Source organism: Urtica dioica, chromosome 7 (assembly GCF_054948205.1).
Source record: "Urtica dioica subsp. dioica isolate 48M chromosome 7, U.dioica_male_clone48M_v1_H2, whole genome shotgun sequence".
Taxonomy (NCBI): Eukaryota; Viridiplantae; Streptophyta; class Magnoliopsida; order Rosales; family Urticaceae; genus Urtica; species Urtica dioica.
In genome coordinates, this window is record NC_142762.1 from 40,551,237 (window position 1) to 40,572,933 (window position 21,697).

The following is a 21,697-nucleotide window of genomic DNA, read 5'->3' on the forward strand; positions in this document are numbered from 1 at the left end:
TTGCGGCGGAAGGATCCCCCCGAAACCAGCCTCTTTCCAAACCTTTCGACTCCACTTGCAACTCCAAATGGCATGATGAGCAGTCTCCACCTTACCTTCACATATAGGACACCGATCGTCGGTGATAATCTTCCTCTTAACCAGGAGTGAGCGAGTCGGAATCTGTCCCTTACACACTCTCCAGATAAAGAGTTTCACCTTAGGAGGAACTTTAAGCTTCCATAGTTTTCTCCACCATTCCTCCATCAGAGACTGGTTAGATGAACTGGCTTCAGATATGGAATCCATAGCCACCCGATACCCACTCTTGACCGTGTACTCTCCATCCTCTGTGTAGTGCCAACGACGTCTATCGGGGACCCCTTCTCCACCGCACGGGATACACAGAATAGCGCTGGCATCTTCCTCCACAAACATAGCGCGGATGAGCATCTCGTCCCAATTACCGTCCATCCTCATCAGCTCAGCAACTCTCATATCAGGGGGAATCAGAGGGGGGTCAATCCAAGTGAAGGATCTGGGTCTGGGGATCCACTTATCCCCCATGACCATAACAGACTCACCATCCCCAATACTCCATCTCGTGCCAGCCAGGATGATCTCTCTTCCCCAAACCAGACTGCCATTTCTTTAATCACTCATTTGTCATTTTTCACATGCTTTTTATTCTCTATTTATGGACTTCACCAACTCATATGGTGATGGTGGAGTACATGATCTTGAAATTGATGATTTTGTGGGGTTCGAGGATTTGAATGCAAGAGTCTTCAAAGCGCTGATGTCACATTTTTCTGCTTGGTCGTTCAAATTTGAATATTTAAATAAATAAATAAAAACACAAGCCAGATAATAACTTTGTCCGCTTATGTTAAAAAAGTAACATTTGTGTCAAAACTAAGACAAGATGAACAAGGGGATTATAGAGCCAATGCTCTATGATTAGGGAAGGCAAAAAAAAAAAAAAAAAAAAAGACCGAGCCAAGAATTGCTCATATACTTGACAAGGATCTAAAGGATGTAAATATGAAGTAAAGTTGTATCTCAAACACACACGTTGGTCTCATATAGTTGACAAAAAAGAAAAAGCAAAGCATGTACGTAAAGCAGTAAGTAATAAATAAGTCTAGTGTTTGAGAACCCCGAGTTTGAGGAGCGTTGCTGCGTCGCAACTCTGATCGTCGGTGTGGACGAGGTTGGGAGAGTCGAGGGAGACGACATGGTCGAGAGGGTAACTCCTGTTGGCGTGGAGTTTGCGAGAGGCGTTGCAGAGCCCTTTCATGACAACAGTCTTGTGGACCCCACCGAGGAGTGCCTCGTAGTCCGTGTCCCCCGACTCTCCCACAAACACCACCACGTTCATCATCTCCATTCCCCACCTCATGTACAGGTACCTGAACACAACCCCGTTACCATTACCTCTCTTTCACTCATTTTCTTATTGCTAAGTGGTTTTGAGATGGGATCCTATGATACGCATATATAACAATGTCAAGCCGATCCGAGATGAATGAGGTAAAAAAGAGCCACAATTATGATGTAGAGCATGTTATAAATCCCACACCAAAAATAGATCAAAGGGGACTTAGCATTACTTATATAATGTGGAAATGTGGGAACTCATACTTGACAGTTGTGTTTTCTAAAACCATTTCATTGTTCATATCACAGAAAAGATTGTCAAACGGGGAATTAGTTACCTGAGGGCTTGAGCTCTAGAAGCTACGCACGGAATGACATTCAGCTTGGTGCCGTTTCGGCAGTATACGGCAACGCATCGGAGAGCCTGGATTCTGATCATTTTCTTTAGCTCCTTATTCGGAGGAATCTGGCACCAAACAAACAACCATGAGATAAAAACATCCAAAATCTGAAACACGGAGCAAGGGAATTTTTGGGTTAGACATACCAGTGAAGGTTGGTTCACTTTGAACGCGTAACAATGCGCTGTTGACGATGATCCGTCTTCTGACACTGTTTCTCCTCCGCTCTTTTCGTTCACCGAGGCGGCCCAGCGGAGCAGAGTCTTCCTGAGACCCTCGCCGCCCCAGCGATACTCGGTGTGTGAACGGTAGTCCAAGTCAACGACGTATGGGAGCCCCGAAGGACTGTCCTCCTCGGAGCTTGACGACGGATAGTAGAGTTCGCTTCCGCTGTTGCAGATGAACCCGTCGAAATCAGTTGGACTTAAACTGCCTGAGATCAGAATAGAGTGGACTTCCGAGATGGTCAACCCAGTTGAAAGCATGACCCCGATTGACCCGGATTCTCTTTCCTTCCCTGCGGCCTCGAAAACTCTATTGATGATTTCGAGAAGTTCCGAATCAGAATCGCTATCGGCTGCGATCACAAACACGTGTTTCCTCCTCCGAAACGCTGGGAATTTATTGGAGCCTGAGTTCTGGTCCTCTTTCTCGGCTGATGTGGGCCTCGGGGATCCACAGAGAACGCCTTTTGACAAAGTCAAAACCGCGTTCTCTATCAAGTTCTTTCTTCCGGCCTCGGTATCCTCGGCGTCTAGAGTGTCGAGACCGCCGCTTCCTCCTTCGTTCTTCTCTCCGTCCATGGAGAGCTTCAAGTTGAGAGAGATGTCTTTGATGTCTCTCAGCGAATCGTTGGGCGAGTCTTGTGGGCTTTCGTACTCGTCTTCGCTTCTCTGCCACTGAGGCTGTCTTTGCTTGCAACTCGTGATCCGGGATAGGTATGTCTTGCAGTGCTCGAGCCATGAATAGAGGTGAATGTTCTTCAAACCATTTTGCCTACACTTTGCCCAGAGATGCTTGTCTGAAACAAGCTTCAGAAGAGCATCGGCGATTGCTTGCTCATCGTGAGGGTCAACCAGCAGACCATTGTCAAGAGTCTGTAAGTTTTCAGTCGCGATAATAAAGTAAGCAACTTCCTATCTGAACATGAGATTATATATTCTGTAAAAGAAGAACAAGTATAAGAAAAACTCGCCTTATGAATATCGACAGGACCACCGTTTTTGGTGGCAACCATAGGTAAACCATAAGCCGCTGCCTGTTGAAATAGCTCATATTAGAATTAGTAGTAATTGATACTAAAGAAAATGCAATGAAAATTTGACTTAAAGTACCTCAATTAAAGTAAGTCCGAATGGCTCGATAAAAGCTGGGTTGATGAAGACACCCTAGAAATAAAAGTGTTCATTCCAATGATAAGTATAGGATTGTCAAAACGTGAAGCTTCTGAAACTGGCCGTCGAAGAGAAACTACATTTCACACTATGGATGAGTAAAAGCTAAAAAGTTGTACCTTTGTTTTTGCAGCGAGGCGATAGATTTCAGGTACATCGCATTGCTTGTGATGTTTCGGATAAGCTACTTGGCCGTACATGTCGTATTTGTCAATTAGCTTAAGAATCGACATAAGCACAGAGGAATTTGTGCCAGACATCTCGTCGATATTGTCACGGTTCCCCATTATTAGTGTCTGCACAGATCAAACAATAAAAGGATGACTAAGGTACATAAAGAAATTAATTCTACAAGACATCTGAGGCATAATACACAAATAACATACAAGATTAGCGAGCTCTCTCAAGGGGCGACACTCTCCGAAAGCCTTGACTAGAGTGGTGATATTCTTCTTCGGGTCTGGCCTTGCAAGTGCCAGTATCATAGGCTTGCGGGGATTTGAGAAGAACCTCATTATCTGCACAAAGTTCATTTGCTTGTTTGTTAACTCTGTAATGCTACCATAAAATAAAAGGACCATAAAATGAAGAAGAAGAAAACAAAAGGTCACTAACCTCTGACCAAATGGGCGGATCGGGAGAAACCGGGTGATCATCACCTCTCTCTGCCTCACCATCTGCGTCCCCGTCATGTGGAACGATATGATGAAATTCCATCCCCGGAGGAATTACCTAAAATAGATTATATCAGAACTAGATACAAGGCTTAATATGATCAGTTTTTTTTTTTTTTCTCTTCGGTTAGAGGTGTAAACACTTACAATCATGCGTGGCATGAACCTTCCATGGCAATTGACACCCCGTCTGTTTCTCGCCCTCAACTTGCGCTCCAGTATCGGATCAAACCCATCGTACAAGCGCCACTGTTGCTCGATCTCCTGCCTCGTGCTGGTTATGACGATCTCCGAGGCATCCAGAGCGAGCTCCTCAGCTTCGATCCTCCGCATTATTTTGTACGTCGTGTTTATCTCCTCCCTCGATTGGCGGCCCTGCTTCAAGATCTGTTCGAGCTTGTCTCTCCCGAGCGAGTGGCCGGTGAAAACCATCGGCACGTTCAGAGATCCGGAGAGAAGAGCCGCGGAGTCTCCGGCGTCTGCGTAGTGGCCGTGGATCGCCACGGGCCAAACAGGCTGACCGCCGCCGATCTGCTCGCCAAGGACTTTGGACATTTGCATGACATGGCCGATCGCACGGTCAACAAACTCGGGGATGTGAGGCCACAGAAGCTCCTTGGGAATGTATTTGTCTTTTGGGCCGAATGGGATTCTGATGATGTAAGCCCCGCTGCTCTCACCGAGCTCCTGCGTCGGATTCTCGGACGAAAGAGGGTTCAGCATCTCCGTCGGTTCGCCGTAAGTCCAATCCACATCGGGAGCCGAAACTTGCCTTGTCAGCAAATCAACTCGATAAACGCCAGGCATCGAGCCTAATGCTCTGGCAAGCTCTACCACATACTTAACCTACAGTAAAAACAGGCTTAGATCCCAAAAGATAAGAAGGAAATCACTACAAAAGTACTAATTAATCCGAGTTTTGGTGACATGGACTTGGTGCAAAAAGAATTGATAATCACAGGACTTGGTTTACGGCTTTTTCGCCAAGCATTTCAATCCGCTTTCAAATGTATTAATTAGTGGATTTCTCTCATCTACTAATGGTTTTTTCTCGTCTCGGATTTTCCACGCATATCTGTGTGTTCTTAGTTTTTTGTACTCTAGTGTTTCATCGTCATCAATTTATTACAACTAAAATAGAGAAAAGTTAAACCTGGCCACCGGTATCGGAATCGCGTCCGAGCTCCATGTTCTCGCCACGAATCAAGCCGTGAAGACTGTATCATCGGTTCAAGGAAACATAATCATAAGCTGAGAAAGTTAGTTAATTAACATAAAGTTGAAAAGCAGATGGAAGTTCGTTTGCATGCCATACCTTATGAGGACAATATAGAGCTTCTTTTCCTTGATCTGATTTGCCCAGTTTTCCATGACATCGACGGAATAAACTCTAGTCATTTTTCCTCTGGTGCTGTCACTGAACTGGTGGACTGAAACATCACTGACTGTGTCTCCTTTCTCTCCTTCCGACAAGTCCTCCGACATGTCCGCCGTCGCTTCTCTGCGGCCTCGTTCCCGCTCCATATGCCTCCTCGCCATCCGCTGCGATTCCTCTCCCTCAAACTGGTTCATACATTTCGATTAAGAAATGGAAAAAAAAAATAATAATTATACCTTTGTAGAGATGTAAATCAAGTCAGATACCAAACATGCTCAAATCTCATATATGCACCAGAATAATAACATATCACACAATCAATCGCAATTCTATTTAGCAGAGCAAAAAAAAAAACATGAAAATGCTTCCGAAACTGATAAATTTGCATAAAAGCGAAATAAAAAATATTAATTATCGTAACAAATTTAAAGAAGTAAATAAGATTAGCACCATAAAATTGCTTATTGATCACATTTTCACACCAACCGAGAAAGTATTGGAAGAAGAATCAGAAGAAGAAAAAAAAAACCTGCTTCTTCTTGCGAGCCAAATTCCAAATTCGCCAGCACATATTCTCCAATCTGGTGTTCCTCTCCTGAGGACTCCTCGTCGCCGCCGCCTATCGCCGGCACCGGAAATAAATAAATGAATCGAGAAAGAGAAAAGAAAAAAAAAACGAAACGAAAGTGAATTGAATCTGCATCGCGTCCGTACTCGAACCCAGGACCGGTGGAGATCGGTCTCGTCATAGCTGGTGATGACCTCGGCGACGAAGTATCTCGTCGGACTGAAATGGCCTCTCTCCCTCAGCAACAGCGACGACTTGGCGTCGTCGATGTTCGGTCCAACGTCCAGGATCGCCTCCAGATAGCTGTTCACCCAGTCGTTTCCCGCCATTGTTGGCTCTTGCTCTGTTTTGCCTTGGAGAGGAAATCACGTCTGTGCGTCGTTTATAAAATATGAATATATACGCTTTTTTATTTATTATTGTATTTTCTTCTAATTAACATGGATAGATGTCGACTGTGTGCTGTCGAGAGAGAAATGGAATGACAGTTGCGGATTGACTGATTCTGTACTGTTCCATTCGATTCTAAACGACTAATGTGACTGAGAGAGAGAGAGAGAGGAGTATATGAAATTATGAATATGTGCTCAGTGTTGACACGTGTCGCTGGGAATTTTTCTTCGTATTTGTTAAAATAGCACTTTTCGAGGCTTACTTTTCTGCCAAACTAAAGTTTTGGATTCTTTTGTAGACCCGAATTAGTAGGCCTTTTATCGAGTACCCGACACGTGGATTTGCTTAACTAGTTCGTGACCTGAGGCTGACGTTTAGTATTTCTAGATTTGATTTTTTTTTTTTTTGAGGCATTCTAGATATTGGTTGCGTACGTAGATTTGCTTTTAAAAAAATGACTTTAAAATAGTTGTACGAAAAATCCTATATTTTAAAAACAGATGAGCTTTTGATAAATTATTGTAAAATAGTTGTAGTTGTTAGCAAAAACTGATTTAATATTTCGTAAAAATATATTAATATTTATAAGTAATAATTATTTATATAAAATATAATTAATAATAATAATAATATATTTTTTGGTATATAAAAAATATATCAAAGTGCGTGTCTGTAAAAAATAAATTATAAATTTTGGTGACTTCAAAAAAAATTATTTGATAATTAGAATTAAAAGTTAATGTAAGAGAAAAAAAAAACTTAAGAGAGAAAAACTACAAACTAAAAATTAAAGCTACCTACGAAATATTCAAATTGTAGTTTTTAGTTTTTTACTTAAAATATTCAAAAACACTTTTTAGTTTTAAAAAAAAATAATTTTAACAAACACTTAAATATGATTTAAGTTTTAGGAAAAACTAAAATCAAACTTAATAAGCTGAGCCACACATAGCCGTTGTATGTGAATTGTTATTTGTATTTTACATATATCATTGTTATTTGTTTTGAAAATACAAAATTATGCTAATAACAAGATATATATATATATATATATATATATATATATATATATATATGACATCATAAAATTATTCACCATGTACGAGGATCCCCGCTAAGCATTCATGGTTGAATGGTTAAAACGCCCAACTCATAATTGGCGAATTCGTAGGTTCAATTCCTATTGGATGCATGCCTTATCAAAAATCAATTAAAACTTTCAATTTGACACATCTATTAGTTGTAAAAGACTATTCTACTCTTTCAATTTCTCTCTTCTTCCATTCTCTTCTCCGTCAGCTCCTTAAAAAATAACTCTTAAAAAAAATTAAAATCCCACTCTCTCTCTCTTTTTTACGAGAGCCCAAAATACACAAAAAAAAAAAAAAAAAAAAAAACTCAAATCAAATTTTCCAATCTCTCCCGTCGTGACGCCGAGGGACACTGCTTGGTTTTGTATGCATTCATCGTTGTCGCCATAGTGCTCGCGGCCGACGAGGGTCCAATCTCAGCCCATATGCGCGGCGACATATTGTGGGAGTAGGATTCGGCTCCCTTTTTTACCAAATGACATTGGGTCGTCAAGCCCGATAATTAGCAAAGCTCATTCAATAAAACGACACGTAATATCTGTCATTTATTGTTCACTGACTTAAACACTTAAAAGAATCATTTGAGCTTGGCCCAAATCCATTTACGAATTCAACGCACCTTCACCAGAGATTACGACGAGGTCGAAGTCAGCACAAGAGATGCGATCTCGCCTTGAAATCCGGAGAGTTGACGACTTCTATCAATCCAATTCGAATAAGGGAGTGACGTGACAGATGGAGAGGCACAAAGAAGGGTGAAATCGCTAGCACGTGTCTCTCTTTTAGAGAAGATTTGCACGTTCTTTTGCCTATAACCGCACACATATCTCTCTCTATCTCTCAATTGTAGCTATGAGCTCGCCAATCAAGTACGAACTATTGAGCTCGACATTTGTAATTGTGATCGGATTAATACACTCGTCCTTGTTCTCTTTTTCTTATGAGTTCTTTGTCTTGAGTTTAGCTTTCATTTCCATACGACGTCTTTTTGAGATCCACGAATATATCAACACATATATCCTCGTACCTGTCCTCATCGTCTGGTGTTTCGCCCCCGAGACGAAACTAGCCTCGGAAGGCACGATCAATGGTGTGGCCAGAGATTCGAACTCCACGCGTCCGAGTGGGAGTTCCCCGAGAACGTGACAAAGGCCATTTCTGATCGCGGGCTGGAAATGTACATGCCATTCCCTGAGAATACTACAAGTTCACTATAGGTCTTTTTTTTAATAAAAAAATGTATAGTTCTTCTTCGTTTTCATCTTGTTATTTTTCCGCTTCTATAATGGATTGGCAAAAACTCGAACTCACTAGAGTAACTAAAAAAACATCCACCATCCGATACAAATTAACAAAATATTCACGCATTGTCATCAAGGTTCACACACCCACATACAATTCAAATACAAGTAATAATCTCACACAACTCAAGCATCAAGTACACGAGTTTGAGACTCTAAAATCAGATTTTTTTTTTCCAAGCCCAATAATAATGTAACTGATTGAATCCACAATTTATACCAAAATTGATCGATGCCACACAATGGACTCGTTCAGTTTCGTGGAGTTTTCTGTGTCAAACATACCCACATTGTTGAAGCCAAAATTTACACCGAAAAAATGTATAGCAACATTGACATAGATACCCAACATAGATACCCAACATTGATGTAACAAAAAAAAATAATAATAATAAAAATATGACCTTTGGGGTGGCGAAGAGCCTTGGCGAGGGTGGAGGAGGTGGGAGTCGTATGTTGTTTGGGGGTTCTCTGTCATTTGAAGAGATGAAGATGGACCATGGCGTTTTCCGGGGTTTAAGCGTGTAGGAAAGAGTTGTTTGGGGACCAGGGCGAAGAAAGAACGAGAACCAGCGTTTAGAGATAAGGGTTTTGTTTTGTTTTTTCAAATAATTGGCTGCATAGCCATCTTAAACATTAGCAATTTGGTTTTAGCCAACCTTTCGTTAATGTCCCGTAAATAGCCATCTTGCTTACGTAGCAGCTTATTAATTGAATTAGTTTTACATTTTTGCCCTTACGCTATTTTAATTAGGCAGTTTTTTTTTTAAATTCCGAATCAAATATTGAAACCGAATAGGGAAGTTTTCAAATTTGAAATTTGAATTTTCCAGCAGATTTGGAAAGTTCTCAGCCCATTAATTGTTATGTATTTGGAAATTTTAGTGTTGACTTTAGGTAATTAGTTTCTATTTTCGTTGCAATTCATTATGGATAAAATCTGTAAATATATTCTTCATTTATTGATATTATTTTGTCTTCCATATATTCATAATTTCCAGAATTTTCATGCCCAAAATATTTCAAGAATTTTTTTTCAGTTTATTTACACGAATATACTGTAAATATGCTTCGTATTTACAATGAATATACTGTAAATAAGCTTCGTATTTACAATGAATATACTGTAAATAAGCTTCGTATTTACACGAATATACTGTAAATATGATTTCTATTTACACGAACATACTGTAACTGTAATCCATTCAACAGCTTCAATTCATCCAAACCCGTCAGACCTAACAGGGAGCACGAGAGAAAAAAAATCAACGACAAAGCTTAACCAAGCAAAAACGATACAATCATCATCGAAAAAAAATGTCTTTACTCTCTTCCAAACAATTCTTGCAAATCTAGAATTTTTTTTTCATTTGGTATACAAGAAAAACCACTCGGCCAAAACTCAAAATCAAAGACACGGCCAAACACTTTCATGAAGCCACAACCCACATTCAATGTACAATTTCGAGCATCCAATCATATTAATCAGCCATAATCAAGCATCAAAGAACATCAAAACCACGGAATTCCTCTTGAGAACTCAAACCCCCAACTCAATCTTCAATACCCTAATTTTCGAAATCAATTTGGGTAAACAAAACCTCACATTGTTTCTGGTAGAATTGAACTCTCCAGCGCCCTTCCACCTATTCTCTGGTATCTCTTCGTCGGCGGCGCGCTCGGCGGCTCGCGGCGGCACTCCGTCTCAGCGGGATGGCGCGCGTGAGGAAGAGAAGCTCAGGCTCGGGCTGGTGCTGGTGGCCGCGCGCAGAAGAGAAGAAGGAGAAGAAGACGATGTTTGGTCCGAGCACGCGTGGGTATTGCGTCCGCTCATGACGCGATGTTTGGTGGTGGTCCGGTCGAGCGTTTTCTTCCTCCTCGAGCTCTCACTCCCTCGATCTCTCTCTCTTGGCTCTCTTTCTTCTTTCTTCTCTCTTAATGATCTTAATTAATGATCTTAATGAGGCTCCTTGATAACCGCGGCAGTTAATATCCGAATATATTGGTTTAAATGATTTTATTTTCAGGAGGTTAATGGGCGGGAACAGTTGAGAGGTTATTTTGGTATTTTGATCTATGTAAATAAATGGGGCTGGCTATTAACCCGAATTTAATCAAATGTTGGCCAAATCCAAAACCGTTTAAATTGGGAGGCTATTTAGCTATATAACCTTTTTTTTTTCCTTTTTTTAACAGAGTTAAATGATGGGTATTTTCTTGTTGATTTGGACTGAAAAAATAAATAAAAAAGAAAAAGAAAATTATTGGAGGGTATAGAAGAGCTAAAACAAACTTTTTTATATATAAATGCACTGAGCTAAATTAGAAGGAGAGATAGAACAAAGTCAATGATTATGAAGTTTAGGACCAACCGAAGGAAATAAAAAGGAAACTCACATAAATCAAGAAACCAAACCGTAAAAGACAATTTATCGGTGATCATTTGTGAATCATCACGAAGCTCCGACGGAATATAGCGGTGGATTCGGTTGCTGGTAGGAAAAAACAAAGATCAAATTAGAAAGAAACAAATACTAAATCAATAAAATTTGTTACAACTAGCCAATCCCTTAGTTTCTTTTAATATTCTAGCCAAAGTTTCATTTTATTAAGTCACAAAAGTCGGCATTAAACCAGAGCTCAAGGAGACATTGCCTGATGTTGAGAACAAGATAAAGGTTTAATGCGCATGCGAACGGATCTTACAAAAACCTTCGCTTCAGTCCTCAATCGGGGAAGGCAACCATGTCCCAGATGGCCAACAATCTCACACAACCAAATGAACCTTGAGATGCAATGAATAAGCTCACAAGCAGGGTAACAACTTGTTACGTACTTGGATGTTTTGGGTTATATTATTTTATTTGTACATTTTGCGTTTGGACTTTGGAGTTATAAAGTTGTAGAATATTTTTAGCCATAGTTGCTCCATCACTCCTTCAAAACAAAAAACAAAAAGTTATCTTCATCACATTTGTAATAAACTCATACGGAATTAGCTAGGCACATTTATTAGAATCGTTGATGCTGTTTAAAAAAGGCTTTTTAACTCATTTGCTCCTTGTTTTAGCTTTTTTTAGGAGCAAAATCATCGCCATGGTTTTATGTTTTTGCCTCCTTATCGTTAATTTATAAACGGAAACAACACGTGAGATGCACATAGGACGTTTTTTTAAAACAAAAAACTTAATTTCTTCTCGTTTTCGAAATTCCCCGAAACATTTAAAAACCTAATTAAACATTCTGAGGAAAAATTAGGGTGTTTGAAACGGTGGCGTGCAAGGCGAGACTTCAACATTGTTGTCGAAGCAATGCGAGACTTCAACGTCATTGACATTGTTCCTGCATACAAAAAATTGTTATATCTTTTAGTTTCTTACACCATAATCCTCAAGATATATGACAACAATGATGAAACAGTGAGCGAGCCCTGGAGGGGCACTTTGACGGCAAGGAGAGGACATCGTCAGGGTTTGTGGCGGTGACCAGAGGATGGTGGTGATATTTGTATGCGGTCTAGATACTTCTGAAAATGCCCGGTTGTATCTCAGATGTATGCGTCCATATTGTATGAAAGAGATTTATATGAAAAATGATTGTGGTTGTTGATATGGATGTCTAACTCGACGGAAAACGACGACACGACCTAGGAAATACAACGGGCGTGAGAAATCAATACAACTGCTATATTATGGCCATCGTTCGGCGGCTTCCTTTCACGGGCCAACTTCGTCTTCTCCGGCGAGGTCTTCATCTTCTCCGGCCATATAATACGAACGCGATACAATAGCCATCGTTTGGCGTCATCTTTTCACGGACCATTGGCCCTTTGTAGTTGTACTAAAATTTGAAACCTAACTTTTAATATTCTCCGTTAACATTGATAACATAAAAAGATTTTCCACTAATAAACAAAAAAAAAATTAATTAAGGTTTATGTCATGAGACACATTGACTCGTGAATTTAGCATTAATAAAAATCTCGGGATAGTTAGCATTTTTCTTGTTGATATACTTTGATATGAATTGTTTGAAAATATGAATTATTTTTCTCAGCGGTATTTTAAATCATTAGACTCTATTTGGTGAGTGTTAAATAATAATTATATATAGTTGTTATTCCTTTAAACGAAACAAAAATGAGTAAATTACTAGATTGCTATTTTAAATTGGCCCATTTAATGTGATATCTTTCAGTTTTATGAGACATTTTCTGAAAATATATTTTTGATGGGACGGGTCCATACCATAGCATATGTAGAGCAAGAAGTGTTACTTTTATTATTTATTTTTGCATGTACGGTCAAAACAAAGAGCTTTTTTTTTCCCACTCGTATCATCTAAAATGTGACTGTTAATCGCGTTTTTGGATTAGCATTCAGACCCGTCTGTAGTTCGATCTAGTGTCGAACCCTATGACCGCACGTAGGTTAGGTGTGGTGAAGTTCTTCTATTCTCATCGTCCTTGCCTCGTCGGAAAGTGGTTTTCGGCTCATCGTCACTTCGCCAATAGTCGGCCTTCGCATTCTTCGCGTTCTTCGTGTTCTTCGCGTTCTCCAATCTGAGAATCAAGAAACATGAACTAGGGGGCGCGGAGGGTTTTTCCCCGACGCGCGCTCCGACGCTCAACATTAGCAGAGGTGGGGGGGTCTCATCTCGTCTCTAGAGGGTAGAGAGAGGAAATATTTATCTAGTGAGAGAGATGCGTATTTTTTCAAGTTCAGAGAGAACTTATGAGTCGAGAATGATTTGTCTGAGTTCAGAATGACTTACCTTCTGGAAATGTGAATGGACTATTTATAGGATATTAGCGCTTGGCGCTTGGCGCTTGGCGCTTGTTGCTTGACGCTTGGCGCTTGGCGCTTGTCGCTTGGCATCATGAAATAGCTTGCAAGCATGTTTACCGGTCATCGGTTTTGGTCAAACATATTTTTGGCCCGTTTGAGTGAGTTATTCTTTTTGCAATTGTAACGTCGTCTTAGCAATTAAGACGTCGTTTTTACCATAAGAAAAATGACGGTATAACATTAACCCCCCAGTTTCTTGTGCGACTTGTCGTGCAGGAAATTTATCTTGTGTTTCTCGAGAGTTTGATGGTCGACGTCTTTGGGTTGTCCGATCTTGTGAATTAGAGACGTATCTTGCACTGGTATGTCTCGTTGGACACGACTTTGCAAAATTTGACCATGTGGGACTGATCTTGTAGGATTAAGTATCGTGGGGCTACGTCTCGTAAGACATGGCCTCATAAGGTTGATCCCGTAGGATTGAGTCCCGTGGGACGTGGCCTCGTAAGGCTGACCCCGTGGGGTTGCGTCTCGCAAGACGTGGCCTCGTAAGGCTTATCCCGTAGGATTGAGTCCCGTGGGACGTGGCCTCGTAAGGCTGATCCCGTAGGATTGAGTCCCGTGGGACGTGGCCTCGTAAGGCTGACCCCGTGGGGTTGCGTCTCGGAGATGGCTAAGTGGTTAGCCATTTGTTGTCGGTGAATTTTGTGGTCAATATTCGTCGTATTGAAATTTTTCCGCAGAGGAAAAAAGTTTGCTGGTGGAGAGCTCGTGGTTGTTCTCGGGAACCCCTCCTTCTAGCGCCAAAATGTTAATCGCGTTTTTGGATTAGCATTCAGAACCGTCTGTGGTTTGATCTAGGGTCGGACCCTATGACCGCACGTAGGTTAGGTGTGGTGAAATTCTTCTATTCTCGTCGTCCTTGCCTCGTCGGAAAGTGGTTTCCGGCTCATCGTCACTTCGCCAATAGTCGGCCTTCGCATTCTTCGCGTTCTTCGTGTTCTTCGCGTTCTTCAACCTGAGAATCAAGAAACATGAACTAGGGGGCGCGGAGGGTTTTTCCCCGATGCGCACTTTGACGCTCAACATTAGCAGAGGTGGGGGGTCTCATCTCGTCTCTAGAGGGTACGTAGAGAGAGGAAATATTTATCTAGTGAGAGATATGCGTATTTTTTCAAGTTCAGAGAGAACTTATGAGTCGAGAATGACTTGTCTGAGTTCAGAATGACTTACCTTCTGGAAATTGTGAATGAGCTATTTATAGGATATTAGCGCTTGGCGCTTGGCGCTTGGCGCTTGGGGCTTGTCGCTTGGGGCTTGTCGCTTGGCGCTTGTCGCTTGGCGCTTGGCGCTTGGCGCTTGGCGCTTGTCGCTTGGCATCATGAAATAGCTTGCAAGCATGTTTACCGGTCCTCGGTTTTGGTCAAACATATTTTTGGCCCGTTTGAGTGAGTTATTCTTTTTGCAATTGTAACATCGTCTTAGCAATTAAGACGTCGTTTTACCATAAGAAAAATGACAGTATAACAGTAACAACTTCTGAGTCCATACTCGAATAAGAAAAAAAAAAGAGAAATTGACAAGTATATATTTTGTATTTTAGTTAAATATGAAATTTAATTTTGATTTTTCAAAATATCGAGTTTATATCTTTTATTTAATTAAAATGATGAGATTATACTTAAAATAGATAGCAATGTCACGAATCTTTCTTTTGTTGACTTTTCATTGATATTGACTTTAATATTTATATGTAACTCATTTAACCCTAATTCATTCGCGACCTATATGTAATTTATTTAAAAACGAAAAAAACAAATAACAATCTCGATGAATCGTGAAGAACACATACATAGAAAAATGATAAAAATCGACAGTCGATATTCATCAAATCGAAGACTTAGAGTTGCAATTCGAACACGGAAAGAAGTCATCTCTTGAGAGGTGTGACTTTTATTAGTCTATTCCGATTAAGGGTCATTTTTTATTTCAAACTTTAAAATTTGAGAGTTAGGATACTAATTTGGGGTTGAGATCGATTTCTTAAATCAGAGTCAACATAAATGAAAAATCAAATCTATTTTGAAATATAGTTTAGTCATTTTAAATAAACAAAATATACAAATGCGACATTTAAAAAAAAAAAAAAAAATTAAATTGGATATTTCACGACGAGGTATATGCTAATTATTTTTCCAAAGGAAAAGGTGGATTTACATAAATACCACCGCAAAGCAAGAATCATGTGTGGGTTGTGATGAAGAGACGCGAGTCACATCGTGAAACGTGTTTTGGGACGGCAGGTTATTCGGTTGGTCCACACGCCACATATTAATTAAATCATACAAATCAAAGAATACTGATCACTAATCATAATATTATAATTTTTCGCATTACAACAGCAAATATATTTTAGATTATGCCTTTAAATTTAATTAAGCTATTCAATTGAGTTCATTTGAAGGCCTACCTACAGAATTTTGTTATTAGCTCTCTAAAACCCATCCAACTTTGTTTCTGCAAGCTTTGTACGCATTAACGTAACTACCATTGCTTTAATGGTATGAAGAGCAATTTCGCAAATTAATAAAAACAAAAATTTGTTGCATTATTTCCCTAATTTTTTTTATTAGAAAAAAATAACTTATCAGTAAATTAATAATTAAATAGTTAAGTTTTTTTTTTTTAATAAAATCAAATTTGAGTTACTTTAAAAAAAAAAAGTGTGTTATTGAACTACTGACATAATTACTCTTTATAAAAAGTTATACTTTCTGTAGAAATGTAATAATAAATTTAAGTTTGAGGTTCTAAATATATATATAGTGGATTAATACGATTTTGTTATTGCTCATTTATTGTATTTTTTGTTATATGTCAATAAATTATACAGGCTAGAAATCGATTTAAATAATGTGACAGATATTTGAAAACAAAGCTCAAGTGATAAGTAGTTGTTGCGGTGGGACGTAGTTACAAATAAAAAGAATAAATAGGCAAAACCATAAGAAAGCAAAGAACTATTTGGAAGGAAAAGATAGCGAAAGAAAAGAACATATAGCTTTCTTGTAGATAATACCATACAATTTAATATTAATAATTGAATAAAAAATTAAAGCAATAATGCAACGATGCAAAATAATAATACTGATATAATCTTCTTCAGGCATCTCAAAGCCTCTGTTCTTACACTTCACCGGAACCCAATGACAAGCTAATATATGCAACGTTATTAGCCACCTCTATTGGCGTGGAAAGAAAGTGATAAAAACGACATGTCGTTTATCATTGGAACAGTCATTGGCATAGCCATCGGTGTCGTTTTGATCGCAGCCTATGCTCGAGCCGCGAGAGCTCGATCCGCGCGTCGCTCTGATTTGGTAAAAACACCAAATATACCACTTTTTAATTTATTTAATTTGGTGGTTCTGTTCTGTTTTTGATGCCATGAATTTGTGTGTTTTTAAGGCAAAAACTGTAGCGAGTTTTGCGAGGATGACCGTGAAAGACTCGAAAGCAATCCTTCCGGAGGAGTATTACCCGCCCTGGGTCGTCTTTACCAAGCGCCAAAAGTTGAGTCTCTTAAGTTTATATAATATATGTATATACACATATATTTATATCTAGTACTTGAACCATATATAATATAACACTAACTCATGCATGTTCAATTCATGATTTGCAGCTTGACTGGCTAAATAACCACCTCGACAAATTGTGGCCGTACATCAACGTGGTAATCACAATTCACTTTGCTCAGTTTCAACAAATTGATTGTGTGTCAAGCAATACATTATGTGTGTTTTTGGTTATTAGGCAGCGTCGGAGCTGATAAGAAGCAACGTTGAGCCGGTTCTTGAACAATACAGACCGGTTATATTCTCTTCTCTCAAGTTCTCCAAGCTCACTCTCGGCACCGTGGCTCCTCAATTTACAGGTCACATGTCCAACTCGGAACATTTTAAGCAATGATACTTACAAAGAGCTCACAAAAAAAAGGGTTAATAATGTTCTTACAGGAGTTTCGATCGTCGAAGGAGAGAGTGAGAGCGGTGGTGTGACTATGGAGCTCGAGATCCAATGGGACGGTAATCCCAGTATCGTGCTCGATGTTAACACCAGATTCGGTGTTGGACTGCCTATTCAGGTTCTTATATCACCGAGTTGCCAAATTGATCTTCTGATTCTTGATTGGCTATAGACTTATAGATGATTGGTCTGGGATTTTTCGCTTGTTTGCGTAGGTGAAAGATATCGGGTTTACTGGGGTTTTCAGGTTGATCTTCAAGCCGCTCGTTGACGAGTTCCCTTGTTTTGGAGCTGTTTCCTATTCCTTGAGGGAAAAGGTATCTCCAACAGTCATTTTCATTCCTATAACTGGAGAGCTTTTATGTAACTTGTGACACAAGTTCTGTGTAATGTTTGTTTCTACAGAAAAAGCTGGACTTTACACTAAAACTTGTGGGAGGTGATTTGTCAACAATACCTGGAATTTCAGATGTTCTTGAGGTGTATAAACACTCATCTACTTCACTTAACTTGGGCCTTGAGTAACTCTTACCCCGGTCAAATTCCAACAAATATTTATTTTTTACTTTTCAGGAAACGATACGAGATGCGATCGAAGACTCAATTACATGGCCTGTTCGTAAAATCATACCGATTATACCCGGGGATTACAGGTGTGTTGATCTCGAAAATCATGCTTTTTGAAAAATGCCTTTTATTGCCAATTATTGATGGGTTTTTTTTGTTGCGTAACAGCGATCTAGAGTTGAAACCGAGCGGAAAACTCGAAGTGAAGCTCGTCCAAGCCAAAGACTTGACAAATAAAGACATTATTGGGAAGTCCGATCCATTTTCCGTGCTGTTCATACGTCCCTTGCCCTCCAAGACAAAAACCAGCAGAACGATCGTAAGCCAATACATCGAACAGCCTCTCGAGATTATAATCTCTTCGTACCCGTTTCCTTAATTTCATTATGTTTATCATCAGAACAACCAGTTGAATCCGATATGGAACGAGCACTTCGAGTTCGTAGTCGAGGACGTATCGACTCAGCACTTGACGATCAGAGTCTTCGACGACGAAGGTGTTCAAGCCTCGGAGTTAATTGGCTGCGCTCAAGTCCCTTTGAAGGACCTCGAGCCGGGGAAAGTGAAGGATGTTTGGCTGAAACTGGTCAAGGATTTGGAGGTCCAGAGAGATAATAAATATCGGGGTCAGGTAAATAATTAGAACAAAAAATTAGCCAAACAAACCACCGAAAGTCTAAGAATTGCTAAATAGCCACTTTTTGTAATTTTTTTTGTAAATAGTCACTCAACTTATTTACGGCACTAAAAAAGACAAAAATACCTAAAAACATTCCCGCCTATTTTGGGTTTTTTTGTCTTTTTGAGTGTTGTAAATAAGTTGAGGTGGCTATTTACATAAAATTAACAAAAAGTTAGCTATTATACAAAACGTTATAAGTCAAATGACTATATATATAGCTAAAAGACCCTAAGTAGAAAACATAATTCTTTAGATTAATAAAACAAGGAAATACCAAAAAAAAAAAAAGACTAATCTGATACTAATACAAGTAAATGCTAGCAAGGTTAGAGACGGCTCAGCTCTCTTGGGACGGACTGACTTAATGAGACTATATATATATACCATGTTTTGTAGGTTCATTTGGAGCTCTTGTACTGTCCTTTTGGGTCGGAGAACAAGCTCATGAACCCTTTCGATCGGAACTATTTGCTGACCACTCTCGAAAAGGCTTACAAGACGAGCAAGACCGAACGAGATTTGGCTCTGAAGAAATCCGATGTCATTGTGAGAGGCGTGCTATCGGTGACTGTGATGTCCGCGGAAGACTTGCCGATAGTCGATTTGATTGGCAAAGCCGATCCGTTTGTTGTCCTCGTGATGAAAAAATCCGATATTAGAGTCAAAACAAGGGTGAGTTTTGAAATCACCAATGCGCGAACACAAGGGCTGAGCAAGAAAATAAATGTAGGGGAAGTCCAAGTAAAAAAAAAAAAAAAAATACTAATTTAGGAGAACAAAATTTGAACATATAATGAGTAAAATTATTCTTTATATAAGATTTTAGTATGCTTGCTGATTATAAAAGTATTCAAGGGGATCAATTTCTTATTTTGGTAGATACAAAAATAAAAATAAAAAAAACTATCCGGCATATATACAACCATATTTACATGTATAGTTTGCGACTTAGCCAACTTTTATTAAATATTTGGTAAATAGTCAACCTTTGTGTAACCAATTGTAAATAATAATGTAAATAGTTGTAACCGTAATAAAGGTTCACTATTTATCAAATATTTAGTAAAATTTGGCTAAATAAGAATCTAAGAGTGTAAATATAAGTAATTTGCTAATTATTTGTAAAATAAATGAATAAAACTAGAGGGCTAGGCTAATAAGGATTACTTTTATTATATGACATAAACTATTTAAAGGGCCAAAAATATTGAGTTGCATGAACACACTACCAATTGCCAATGTTTTTTTTTTTTTTTTGTGTAATTCTTCCTGGTTACTTCAGGTTCTGACCGAGAATTTGAATCCGCATTGGAACCAAACGTTCGATTTTGTCGTCGAGGACGCGTTACATGAAATGTTGATTCTCGAGGTTTGGGACCATGACACTTTTGGGAAGGTAATGTTCTTGCACAAGCGTCGGATAATCATGAATAACGCAAAGCAAAGAAGATGAGTTTTTTTTTTTTAAACTGCAAGATAAAGTTTATTTCGTTGTTTGTGAAAAAAAATGTTTCAGGAAGAAATGGGGAGAGTCATAATGACACTCACAAGGGCAATTTTGGAAGGTGAATTTCAAGACAGTTTTCCGTTGGACGGAGCCAAATCCGGGAGGCTCAATCTGCATCTCAAATGGACTCCTCAACCAATCTTCCGAGTTTCTTAACACCATGACATATACGTATACATACACGTATGTGTATACGTTCTGTTCTATAGTCTCGTCAAAATGTCCATAGTCATTATTGTACCTTTTAGTATATGCGAGAATTGAACTCATAAGTTTGAAGTGATGATGACTCGATGAAGACATTTATGCAAATTTGTATATAAGTTCGCCTTGTACACAAGTAATTTCTTTGGAACATATTTGTATTGTGTATAAGAAAAAAAAAATTGGATAAATTTATCCATCAGTTCTTCTGTGAAATTCCTTTTATTATTTTGATTCTATAATTTTGAGTAGGACTTTACAAAATCGAACCAAAAATCGGATAAAACCGATATCCAAACCGATCCGAAATTGAAATCTAGAGCCACCCCAAATATGCGAAATTCGAATTTGGATAATCGATCCAGTTTAAAAAACTGGACCAGATATCATTTATGATTTTAGGCAAATTCAGATATCGGTTATATAACTGAATTTTTTATATTTAAAAAAATTAAATTATAAAAAATAAAATATGGATCTTTAATTTTATTCAGATTTCAAGATTTTGGAAAAAAAAAAACCTCACGACTTTTAATTTGATATTTTGTTTGACAAGTTCATTTGCTATTTATTTATTAAAACTAATTTATTTTAATTTTAATATCATAATAAATAGATAATGGTAATATTGTTGAGAGAGTAGAGAGAGGCAACAATAATTTTCATTTCAATTAATAATTTAATGAAATAATGTATATTAAATATTACTGCATAGACGCTTAATTTACGCTGTCTTGATCGGTACGCGAGCATCGATTTTCTCAAACTCTTCTTGCCTCTTCTTCTCTACCGCCTCAGCCTCGTCGGCGCTCAATGTCAGATCCACCGGACCGTAGTACATGCCTTCGAACATGTCCGACGTCATCACGCCGTTCTCGTCGGTTATATTAGCCCTTTTCAACTCACGCGGCGGCGCCGGAGAATCGCCGGAGACGGCGGAGGGAGGCGCGAGGATAGGGAGCGTAAACCGATCATTCGTGCCCTGTTTCTTCTTCTCTACCGTCGCATTCTCAGCCTCAGCCTCGCCGGAGCTCGAATTCAGATCCTCCGCTGTTCTCGGATCGTATTCCACGACCTCGAACTCGTCCCACATCGCGCCGTCCTCGTCGACGACGCTGAACCTCTGGACCACGTGCGGCGCCGGAGAATCGCCGGAGGAAGGCACGAGGAGAGAGTCGGAAGTGTAGACGTGGCCAGCGAGGAATAAAATGGAGAAGCAAGTGAGGAAAACGGAGGAAATCTCGATTATTTCTGGTTGTCGTTTGGCCGGCTGGAAAATTCGCGCCATCTTGTTTTCCGACGAGAATGGAAGATCGGAAATAAAACTGAATCTGGCGAATAAGAATCAGACAATGGGAAAGT

The 21,697-nt window shown here is 39.2% G+C and overlaps 2 protein-coding genes across 4 annotated transcripts in view; one reads left to right on the forward strand and one right to left on the reverse strand.

Annotated features, from left to right (window-relative positions):
* Window positions 1–847: 847 nt before the first annotated feature.
* LOC149391598 (putative sucrose-phosphate synthase 1) overlaps window positions 848–21,697 on the reverse strand; it is a 64,313-nt gene continuing 43,463 nt past the window's right edge. The window contains exons 1-13 of one of the 3 annotated variants that reach the window (XM_089619030.1): window positions 5,921–6,295; window positions 5,736–5,825; window positions 5,144–5,391; window positions 4,982–5,045; window positions 3,976–4,674; window positions 3,770–3,886; window positions 3,541–3,672; window positions 3,274–3,450; window positions 3,095–3,148; window positions 2,956–3,018; window positions 1,907–2,857; window positions 1,698–1,825; window positions 848–1,391 (exon numbers count right to left, since the gene is read on the reverse strand). In XM_089619030.1, coding sequence (XP_089475156.1) covers window positions 1,124–1,391; window positions 1,698–1,825; window positions 1,907–2,857; window positions 2,956–3,018; window positions 3,095–3,148; window positions 3,274–3,450; window positions 3,541–3,672; window positions 3,770–3,886; window positions 3,976–4,674; window positions 4,982–5,045; window positions 5,144–5,391; window positions 5,736–5,825; window positions 5,921–6,103 — 3,174 coding nt within the window. In that variant the 5' untranslated portion in view covers window positions 6,104–6,295 and the 3' untranslated portion in view covers window positions 848–1,123. Of the gene's footprint in view, window positions 1,392–1,697; window positions 1,826–1,906; window positions 2,858–2,955; window positions 3,019–3,094; window positions 3,149–3,273; window positions 3,451–3,540; window positions 3,673–3,769; window positions 3,887–3,975; window positions 4,675–4,981; window positions 5,046–5,143; window positions 5,392–5,735; window positions 5,826–5,920; window positions 6,296–21,697 lie in introns of those variants that run through there. The other 2 variants (XM_089619031.1, XM_089619032.1) reach the window with 2 other exon arrangements.
* LOC149391599 (synaptotagmin-4-like) lies at window positions 16,480–20,563 on the forward strand. Its single transcript, XM_089620125.1, has 13 exons — window positions 16,480–16,726; window positions 16,815–16,924; window positions 17,037–17,082; window positions 17,163–17,283; window positions 17,366–17,493; window positions 17,591–17,692; window positions 17,781–17,855; window positions 17,949–18,028; window positions 18,111–18,261; window positions 18,343–18,573; window positions 19,021–19,296; window positions 19,907–20,020; window positions 20,141–20,563. The coding sequence occupies exons 1-13, from the start codon at window positions 16,622–16,624 to the stop codon at window positions 20,285–20,287; spliced, it is 1,686 nt and encodes a 561-aa protein (XP_089476251.1). The 5' UTR covers window positions 16,480–16,621; the 3' UTR covers window positions 20,288–20,563.